The sequence below is a fragment of the Rutidosis leptorrhynchoides genome, chromosome 10 (genome assembly GCF_046630445.1).
Source record: "Rutidosis leptorrhynchoides isolate AG116_Rl617_1_P2 chromosome 10, CSIRO_AGI_Rlap_v1, whole genome shotgun sequence".
NCBI classification, from domain to species: Eukaryota; Viridiplantae; Streptophyta; class Magnoliopsida; order Asterales; family Asteraceae; genus Rutidosis; species Rutidosis leptorrhynchoides.
The window spans coordinates 213,394,850-213,405,737 of record NC_092342.1 but is presented as its reverse complement, the minus strand read 5'-3'; the positions used below and the strand labels follow the sequence as shown (position 1 = coordinate 213,405,737).

Here is a 10,888-nt window from a genome sequence, read left to right as displayed (position 1 = left end):
AAGGCCGATTGCAATCGATCGCCACCCACCACCGTTAACCGTGGCCACCCTCTCACGACCACCACCAACAAATCGCCAACGTGGCCGCTAGTGGAGCCTGCAACGTGAGTAACGGGTCGAAAATGGAGCCCGCTGATATTCTTTTTTTTTCTCCAACGGCTATTTTATTTTTTTTCTTTTAAACTACTAATACAATACATTTTCTCTCTCTCTCTCTCTATATATATATATATATATATATATATATATATATATATATATATATATATATATATATATATATATACCCACACTTTTTACAACAAAAACATACACTCTCATTCCATTATTTACCTAACACTCTCACTCCATTATTTACCCAAGACTCTCACCTTCAATTCATATTTCACAAAAACAAAAAAAATTCAAATGGATTGGAAGATTTGTTAAATTCTCAGAGCGAGAGCGAGGAGAGCGTGACGGATAGTGATAGCGCAGAGTTCGATTTCAATGAAGAGTTAATTCAAGACGGTTACAACGCGCTTAACTTACTCGATTCGCTTGATGTAATAGATGAAGTAGATGAAGCTCAAAATTCTCGTAGAATTATTAGAAGAAGTCGGTTGCAAAGAGATCGGATTGATACCGGTAATCGTTTGTACAATGACTATTTCTCGGATAATCCAACATTTCCGGGTGATTATTTTCGAAATCGATACCGAATGAGTAAGTCATTGTTTATTCGTATTGGTCATGCTATTCTATCATATGATTCTCAACCGAGATCCGATTATTTTCAATATTTTGATCAATGTTCCGATGCAACCGGTCAACTCGGTTTCAATATTTTTCAAAAGTGTACATCGGCCATACGTCAATTGGCATATGACATTGCACCTGATGCATTCGATTAAAAATTACACATGGGCACATCTACGTCTCGTGATTGTTTAAACAATTATTGTAAATGTATTATTCATATGTTTTCGCGAGAATATTTAAGGAAACCAACTGAAGAAGATGTTCGTCGATTGCATGCCAAACATTTGGAGATGCACGGTTTTTCGGGTATGTTAGGTAGTCTCGATTGCATGCATTGGGCTTGGAAAAATTGTCCAGTTGCGTGGCAAAGGCATTACCACAGGGGTGATCACGAAGGACCAACAATAATGCTCGAGGCGGTTGCGTCCTACGATATGTGGATTTGGCACGCTTTCTTTGGTCCAGCGGGTTCGAACAATGATATTAATGTTCTTAATGAAATCGTGCACGTTGAATTGGATTTGTTCGAAGATTTATTGGATGGTCGAGCTCCGGAGGTCCGTTACACTGTCAACGGACACGAATTTACTAAAGGGTATTACTTGGTAGATGACATATACCCAGAATGGGCAACACTTGTCAAGTCGTTTAAATGTCCAATTGAGCCAAAAAAATTTAAAGTTTAAACGTTTTCAAGAAGCAGCGAGAAAAGACGTGGAACGAGCTTTCGGTGTTCTTCAAGGTTGTTGGACAATACTAAAACACCCAGCAAGACCTTTTAGTATCAATAAAATACGTCGCATCATGTACACTTGTGTTATACTTCACAACATGATCACCGGAGACGACGCACGCAACATATGCGGCCTCGAAGAGGATTATCTCCGAAATCGAGAAAACATGCCGCGACGTACTTGGGCCGAGAGATTTGAGCTCCAAGATCGGGTGGATCGAGAGATGCGAGATCGAAGAGCGCATCATATCCTTCGCAACAATTTGATCGAACACATTTGGACACTCCTGGATGATTATATTGTTCGAAACAATTAGCATTGTTTATTGTTTTTTATTTATTTATATTGTCTTATATTTTTAATTATGTAATGTTTTTAATTTTTAATAATGTAATATATATATTTTTTATTTAATAAAATGTTATTTGTATTTATTTATTGTATTTAAATAATTATTTAAATTGGTTAAAGTTTGAAATAAAGTGTATGATAGTGAGGGTTTAGTGAAATAAATGTTAAAGTATTTGTGCTGATGTGCAGGGCCGGTCCCGAGATTTTGAGTGCCCCGTACGAGAGGAAATAAAAGGCCCCTAAGATTCTAACGAATTATATAATTAAGCTATTAAAAAATGAACATTAATGGAGAATCCATCGAACTCTTACAGCAAAAAGTCCCCTTTCGGTATTTTACAACAGAAAACACTAAATACAGTGGTTCTGCCAACATATATGTAAATGACTCAGTTTGCTTTTTCCTTATCCCACATCTAAAGAAATTACTCTATAAATATAAAAGCTTTGGGCATTTGATTAAAAAGAAAGAATATGGGCTTGATTCTCTTAAAACTTCATTTCTATTATTTGTCAGCTAATGTTGCTGGGCCCTGAACTTGAGTTAAAGTTTTGAATTCAATTATTGGATTGGGCCCTTAATTTTGTATGTTAAAATTTTGTATGTTAATTTTCAATTATTTTACTTTGTTTCCATGCATAGTAGGATAGGATATATAATAACGTACACAATTACATAAAATAGAAAAAAGAACAACAAAAGTTTTAGATAGGGTGATGATATGTACACAACCATAGTATTGTACTACAACACAACACTGTAAAGCATATTTGGTTGTGTTTGTGTAAAAAATGGTTGTGTAGATATCGCTTCCTTTTTAGATATGGAAGCGTGCCTACCACCAAATTATTATGATTTTATTTACTCCATTTATTAATGAAAATTAATAGTACAGATTTAAGATTTATTCAACAAGCACAACTTGTGATTTTATTCTGACAAGCATGACTTGGGGATTTATTTAAACTATAATATACGTTGTTTTCCCAAGTACAACATAAGTATGCTTGCAGTATGCGTAGTACATAATTAATTAATAGATCGACAACATAAAACAACTTCAAACTTTTGCATTTTCATGCTTTTGCCTTCTTCAGTTTCTGAACAACTTCAATTGCTTGATCAGCTTCAACTTCAGTAACATTAACTTCATCATCTTCTTGTTCAACATCAGCTATAGCGGCTCGTTTTTTAAGTCCCCATCGATGGTGCTCCTCCGCTAAAAACTTTTTGAACCAAATTGCTGATTTTTTCGGATACCTTTGAAGATTATTTGTATAATCCACGTAAATCATACCAAATCGATTCGTATACCCATAATTCCATTCGTAACTATCCATGAATGACCACACAAAGTATCCCATAACATTTACTCCTTTACTGTAACATTATATACAACAATATCATATATTATATATGATCATTGAATTATAATGCAAATAATTCAATGTTCTTAAACAAATTCATATGATAATTTATTAGTAACTTACTGGTTTGCCTGTTTGATGGCATCAAGATGCCATTTGATGTATCTAAGTCGATACTCATCATCTCGAACTTGTTCATAAGTTTGATTTGGTAGATTATATTCAGGAGCTCCTGTCACAATTTAAACAATTGTAAATCAAGTACATAAACATCTTACACATATTAAGAATTTGTATAATTTTTAGTTTTTTATACGTACCATTCTCAGTTATTACGATATGTTTTTTAACATGGTACTTTTTCTTAATATACAGCAACAGGTCTGTAAGCTCCTTGGCACAAAGATAAACCCATGAACCCTCAAAAGCCTGTAAAATGTTTAAAAATGAAGATTGGTTGTTAACTATATGAATAACTGCCAATGTAATATGCTTGTTTTGTAACTATAAAACATTGTGTTACCTGCGGTCCTATATCGTTATTGTTGGGGTCTTTTGCTATAAATCATGAGAGAAAAAAAAAAGTTAATGTCAGGATAAAATCATAAATAGCATACGTAAATTATATCATAGAAATATATATGTAAAATATTATATTATACATTGAAGCTAACTTGAACATTTTTCTTTTTTTAAAAAAGAAATAAAAAAAAAAAAATCATCACCTGATGCTATGTAATGTGAATCCTTCAAATATCCATTAGGAACCTCAGGGGGTGGAGTATCAGGACCAATTGTATGGTAATACCCTTCGTAATCTGCTGCGTAACTTGCGTTGTAGTAGTTAATTCCAAAAAAATCATACGATCCAATCAACTTGGTGCGTTGATCATCAGTGAATTTAGGCAAAATACGACCCTTTGGGTAATTTGGAGTTGGAGACGTGGCAAAAGTTCTCATGCTTTCTGGCCATTCGCCGCTTGTTAATGGCTCCAAAAACCTAAAAGTACTAATAATTAATTTACCAAAATTTTGAATGATACTTTGTACAAATAGAATAAATCGACAACATATACTTACCATCCAGCCATAAAATCGAACGCATACCCAACAGCTTTGACATCATCTGCATTATTCGGACCACGCCAGGGCTTGAAATAGTTGATGTCTAAAGTAATTCCAACTTTTCCTTTTTGAACATCCTGAACAATAATGTACGTTTCATCTCATCACATATATTGTTTTGGTAAAAAAAAAAAAAAAAAAAAAAAAAAAAAAAATACTAATTAATACGACCTTGTAATCTTGTTGATACTTTCGATAAGCAGCTGCATGACAATTGAGTAAGTTGTACGCTACAATATACGGCTCTGTTTCAGCATCACCATCATCCTTATTTCCTCCCCTACCCGGTGCGTGAATACCTAATACGTATCCCGAATAGGTGAACCTGTAAGGCTCGTTTAATGTCACCCAGTTCTTCACTCGATCTCCAAACTCCCAAAAGCATATTTCCGCAAAATTCACAAAGTCGTCACTAAATTTTTTATTAAAAAAAATTAGTAGAGGGGTTTGCAAAATATTGATACACAAGTGACTAATTTATACTTACACAACTTTGGTGCTTAAGAAACCCATATATTCTTCTTCTAAAGCATTTGGAAGATCCCAGTGATAAAGAGTGACAAATGGCTCAATCCCATTGGCTAACAACTCGTTTATTAACTTGTTGTAATGGTCAATGGCTTCCATGTTTTTGCCCATACTTACTTTCCCACCTGTTTATATCCACTTAAAAAAATTAAATCAAACTAAACCTTTTAAAAAAGTTATGCAGAATATATGTAATTATTATTATTATTTTGTCACCTGGTAATATCCTAGACCAAGGAATAGAGAACCTGTAATGCTTGAGACCCATGTTCTTCAGCAATTGTACATCTTCCTGAATAATTTACAAAAACAGAACAAATGTAAAAATCAAACTAAATGTGATCCAATTCATCATATTGTATACCATAAACTACCCTTCAATTCGATTCGTATATATAAGAACATATCGTATTTCATAGTGTTATCACTCTCAAAATCGTTTTATCATATTTTAAGTCACGTACGGCATATATTATTAGCGTTGCTTTAACTGCATTTTGTTATAGTATAGAAGTTGTCACTAGGGAATAGAGACTTTAATTGATTACCTTCATTCTTGCGTAATTGTCAACAGTAACACATCCATTTGAACGGTCGTCAATCTTTTCTGAAATCATTTGATTATAATATATCAATATCGTAAAATTAACAAAGAGGCAGTAAGATCCCGATTATATATATATATATATATACACTATATATACATACCAGGGTGTCTAAGTGCAAAACAATCCCAAATACTTAAGCCTTTACGATCTGCATTCCATGCACCTTCAACCTACAACACGAATGTGAACAAATTTAATTAACTAGGTTTTGTTTACCACGATATAATATATACTCCACAATTATAATAAACTTCTTAAAACGAAACAAATTGTAGAAATTATGAGTGACATATGGTAATTACTTACTTGATAAGCAGACGTTCCTACTCCGAACATGAAATTAGTAGGAAAATCTGAACGTTTTATATTCGGATCGTGGTCGTAATCGTTGTGGTTGTGAATATTGTTAATAACCATCAAATTTTCAGCCATTTTAGCACGAAAGATGAATTTTTTTAGAGTTGTAATGGTGAGGAATATGCATCATGAGGGTGGGCATTTATATTTATATAGGCGCGCATGCATGTACGTTAAGTTTGAGATGATTAGTTCATCTTTTGACCATATTAAAATATTAAAATGGTTAAAAATATTGCTTAAAATTTGATGGCCGCAAAAGTTGGTAAACACAGTTTTCACAAGAAAGTGGTACGATGTATACTAATAAGATAAGATTAATAATTAATTAATTATTAATTATTAATTATTAACTAACTAATATACTAAATGTGATTTTGTGTTCATGATGGCAACATGGAAAATATCATGAACTTTGGGGTATTTTGGTGTACTTTTTTTTTTACAAAAAAAGCTTTTTTTAATTATATTTTTATTAAGTTCTTTTTATCATTCTTTTTTACTCATTTACTTCTTAAAACATTTAGTAGCCTGATCATTAACCGTTTTTTACCGTTCAATCAACTGAACGTTAATTGACCCGTTAACTTTTTTTTAATCGACCAAATCTACCTGAAGCGAAGTGCGCAGACTCTATATACTCGTTGTAACTACAGATTAGTCTCAATTTGATTTATTTGTTTTCACATACAAAATCTATTAATGAGATTTAATATTCTTGATTTGTAACGTATATAACAAATCCTCAAAATTTATAACAATATATTGTCATATAATTAGTCTTATAAGACATATAAATATAAATATGTACAGTATTGTTTACGTAATAATTAAAAATCTCAGCGTGACCAAAATATTGAAGAACCTCCGAATTAGTTCATTTTGACCGAATTACAATAACGGTTATGTAATTATGTATGTCTTAATTTATTAATGATAACTCTTCATTTGTCTTTGACAAAATGTAAATTTATAATGATTCGTTTGATTTATGTTTTTTCAAGTCAAACATAAAAATATGAATCATAATTTTCTACAATTAATTACATGTATACCTTTATAATAATTTACCCACCAGTTAGTTCATTTATACCTTTATATGATCATTGCATGTAGGTCTGTTAACGAACCGAGCTTTTAAAGAGCTACTCGAGTTTGAGCTCGTTTATTTCAAGTTCGAGCTTTAACGAGTTCGAACTCGAGTCGAATTCGAACTAAAAATAGTGTTCGATTAGTTTTACGAGTCGAGTATGAAAATGTTAGTATTCGACTCGACTCACTCGAAAACTCGTTTAATAATCGAACGAGCTAATCGAGCACATATGGCTCGAATAGTTCTAAGGCTTGTTTATGTTTAAACACGAGTCGAACCCGAGATAAACGAGCCGAGTTAGATGAAACATGAAGAAATATACAATATTACATCATAAAGGAGGAATCGAACTCAAAAGAACATCGAGTTCGAGTTCGAGCTTAATCGAGTTTGATGAAATAAAAAATTATTTGCAAAGAGTTAGTGAGTTCGATGTCATTTATTGAAAGAACGATTAAAACGCTTGAAAATATGTCTCTATCCAGAGCCATATACAATATGTTACGTGTTACAAGTGAATTTAGTGTGAACCAATGTTGAAACGGGTCGCACGTTGCGACAGTCGCGTTCAGGTGATTGTTCTTACCCAAAAATGCCCTTGACTACCACATTCTACCCAAAAGTGGCAATGTGTGGTAATTGGCAGCCATCTTTTCATTCACAATGTAAGGTAGAAAAAAAAGTTATCCAATAGTACAAACACCGTATATGAAAAGTACCCTAAATATTTAGCGTTTTTTAAAAAGTGACCGTTTTGGGTATAGTTAGTGACATAGTGTTCGTAAAATTATTTCGAGTTTAACGACGTTGTCGGAAAATTTAACTCGTTGCGAGTGAGAAGAGATGACCCGTTGAATATTTGAGTGGAGTTTATTTAAGATATTTTATGAAAATTTTGATTTGACACTTTAACCCCCTGTTTTGGGGGTCGATTTTAATTTTTGAACGAAGTGTGGGGGCGTTTGTGGTGTTAGTTAAAAGAAAGGGGAAAAAGGTGAAAAGACGAAAATGCCATTGACACTATTCATCATTTTTTTGTCTAATATGTAGTATAGTAATAATTCACCATTTACGTATACCTAATTAAGCTTTTAACAAACGGAGTTAATAAAAAACATATAAAAAACAATGAAAGGATTGTAGACCTTCTCTTTGACCTCAACGACTAAAATTAAAGAAGTATCATCATCTCCGGACCACATATCATCAACTTAGAGTATAAATAGTGTTAAATAATAGTTATCATCATCATCATTAGTACTGTATTAAAAGAAACGAATAGAAAGCGAAGAGATTAACGGGATGCTTTATAGTTGAAGTTGCGCCTAAGGCAGTAGAATCGAGCGATTCCGTTCAGTGACTATATACGACTTTATGAATCAATGAAATTTCCTCTTCTATTGTAGCGATACGAACTCAGAAGCAATAGTAAAAGAAGCTATCATTTTCGGGGAGTCAGATGATTGTCTGAAATGCCAGCTTGTGTCCACTTTTTGTCCAAATGGCACCAGCTTTCAGAGTGATCAGACGCGTTTTGTCACCCGTGCCCTAAACCGGGTTTTCATCGACATCCAGAAGGTATTCCCATCCATCATTTTCTAAATTGAACACTTTCTTAATGTATACACCTCAGTTTGATGTGCTTGAAATGTAATTTGTTGTTAGTGATATTGTTATTGATTAAAGATAATGGTGGTCTAAATGAAAGTAAAAAGGTAAGAAATCTCGTCATGATTAGGTAGGGATTCAGTCAATAATTTAGATGGTATTATTGCACTGGAAATCGGCATTTCAAACGCCGGTTTGAGTATTACGCCAGAAAACCCTGCAAACCAGCATTTGAAATGCCGGTTTAGGGCAAGATGGCAAAAAGCGTATGGTCACTCTGAATGCTGGTGCCATCTGGACAAAGTGGACACAAGCCGGCGTTTGAAAAGCCAGTTTGGAGTGACACATGTCAAACCGGTGTTTTAAACTGGTTATACTAGTTTTGTAAAGTTAATTTTTAAAATACTATTTCAAAAATTGTTTTCTCACGTGCGTAAATTGTGGCAGAAAATCTTTGAATGTTGTTTGTTTCAATAATGACGGCAATTTTATGTTTTGAATATTACTCTATTTGATAATGAGGATCACGACATTTGATTACTTGGGTGGAGAATTTTAAGGGTTTTATTTTACGATTAGGTTCCATACCATTGAACAAGAATATTTACTTAAAATGGTGATACGACTCGACACATTAATTCCTTTTATAATTCACATTGACCCGTTCAAGTAAAGTATATGTATGATATGAATAATATATTAGATCCAATGATTAAAAAATAGGGTGTGTTTAAAATTTACGAAAATATTCTTTTGAAATAAAAAATGAGGTGAACAATAAATTTATGAGTGTAAATGATATAGTTATAACTAGTGTTGGAACCCGCGCGTTGCGGCGGTTTTTTTTTTTGTTAACATTGCATTACATTATATTGTAGGGTATTGGAGGACTACTACCTTAGTTACCGAAGTTTAGTTACAAAAACAGTACTGGAGTATATCTACAGTTTAGCTGCACTAACGGTGTTTTTATACAAACGGGTTGTTCTACAAAAAGATAACTGGAGAGTTGTACAAAAGGATAGATTGAGGTTTTTGGAAATGGTTCAACTGGGATGCCTTCGAACTTCAGTTTTTTTTTGCTTACTTGTCTATGAATTGTTCATGTGATTCTGCATGCACTATTGATTTGCATAACTTTTGCAAAATGTGTATAGTCACCATAGTTCATATTTTCCTGTACCACAGTTCCCTACAAAGTATGGTTGTAAAAAATGAAAAATCAATTATTAGCGAATCATGGAAGTAAGTCATTAATAATTTTGTTGTGTTTATGTGTTTCATAAGGGTATTATGGTGCAATACTGTTGGTTCTCACTTCATTATTGTTATTGCCTCCCTGTTTTTACATAATTGATTTTTATTTCAAGTTGGTAATACCTCTTTGTCAATGAGCATGGAGCAGAATGCTAATGGTTTATCGTCTCGAATACTTGCCGCGATCCATTTTCTGTATACTCTTACTTCGATAGTTTTGTCATTGTCATCTAGTTCCATGAATCTAATTGGCGAATTAACTTGTGTTTTTTTTGACATATGTTTGACAAATTGTTGAAAATTAGATGTAAAAACTGTTTGGTTCAGGTATATTGATTACATAAATGTTGCGTCTTTTATTTTCAAACTTAAAATGTATGCTTATCATTAAGTAGTTTTTCTATTAAATGCAGGATGGTTTTGCAAAAAAGGTAGGGCAATTTTGACTATCAAAGTGGTATTCAGCCTTATGCCAAACACAAATGCAACAATTAGAGAACACAATCAAATTAGCACAACATAATAAGAAAAAACATAAATTGAAGATTACCAATGTCAAAAGGCCAGATTCGCTGGAAATAATTGAAGAGAAAGAGTTTAAATAGAAAAGGAACACAAAGATTCGCAGGAAACAATACTTATTAACAGGAACACGCAACGCTATGCAATTACCACGAGCCTAATTATCGACCCATCTACTGCCGTAACAATCCTATTTTCTGGTGACCGCCTCCAGTTAATTCTCCAAAATAACATCACTATTACCACAAAAACGCATAACGGGACCCTAACGATGAACAAATTCCGAACTGAAACTTACCATTATAGAAGAAATCGTAATAAAAATCCGATTGGAAACTGCCGAGGAAACGAAAGCGAAAATCAAACGCGACAACCATCGAGATGAAGAATGATAACCATTAATCCTTAATAAACGACATGAAACAGATGGAGTGGTTCGGCGACAGGGATGAAATCGTTTGGTGATGAGGCCTGCCAAAGTTGTCTGGTAGGGTAGATAGAAGCGTACATTATGATGAAGGAAAACCGAAAACCCTAGAAAGTTTAAGTGTAAGTGAAATGTCCCGTTCATATCGATTATAAACGTTCCATATTAA

At 33.2% G+C, this 10,888-nt stretch overlaps 2 protein-coding genes across 2 annotated transcripts; one reads left to right on the top strand and one right to left on the bottom strand.

The window, feature by feature from the left end:
• Window positions 1-902: 902 nt before the first annotated feature.
• On the top strand, window positions 903-2,069 carry LOC139870808 (uncharacterized). Its single transcript, XM_071858579.1, has 2 exons — window positions 903-1,298; window positions 2,016-2,069. Exons 1-2 carry the CDS (start codon window positions 903-905, stop codon window positions 2,067-2,069), a joined length of 450 nt encoding a protein of 149 aa, XP_071714680.1.
• A 604-nt stretch (window positions 2,070-2,673) lies between these two features.
• Window positions 2,674-5,913, bottom strand: LOC139872782 (beta-glucosidase 24-like). The gene is made up of 12 exons (XM_071860708.1): window positions 5,762-5,913; window positions 5,556-5,625; window positions 5,396-5,454; window positions 5,064-5,139; window positions 4,807-4,972; window positions 4,491-4,731; window positions 4,275-4,396; window positions 3,920-4,194; window positions 3,718-3,752; window positions 3,515-3,623; window positions 3,318-3,426; window positions 2,674-3,207 (listed from the first exon to the last, which is right to left on the bottom strand). The coding sequence occupies exons 1-12, from the start codon at window positions 5,885-5,887 to the stop codon at window positions 2,904-2,906; spliced, it is 1,692 nt and encodes a 563-aa protein (XP_071716809.1). The 5' UTR covers window positions 5,888-5,913; the 3' UTR covers window positions 2,674-2,903.
• Window positions 5,914-10,888: the final 4,975 nt, after the last annotated feature.

Bases quoted from the DNA above. Each gene is read 5' to 3' on its own strand.
- LOC139870808 (XM_071858579.1), top strand. From the start codon at position 903: ATGGGCACATCTACGTCTCGTGATTGTTTAAACAATTATTGTAAATGT. The intron at 1,299-2,015 runs GTCCGTTACACT...GCTGATGTGCAG, and splicing joins TGGATGGTCGAGCTCCGGAG to GGCCGGTCCCGAGATTTTGA.
- LOC139872782 (XM_071860708.1), bottom strand. From the start codon at position 5,887: ATGGCTGAAAATTTGATGGTTATTAACAATATTCACAACCACAACGAT. The intron at 5,455-5,555 runs GTATGTATATAT...AAATGATTTCAG, and splicing joins TTTTGCACTTAGACACCCTG to AAAAGATTGACGACCGTTCA. The intron at 5,140-5,395 runs GTAATCAATTAA...TAAATTATTCAG, and splicing joins ACAATTACGCAAGAATGAAG to GAAGATGTACAATTGCTGAA.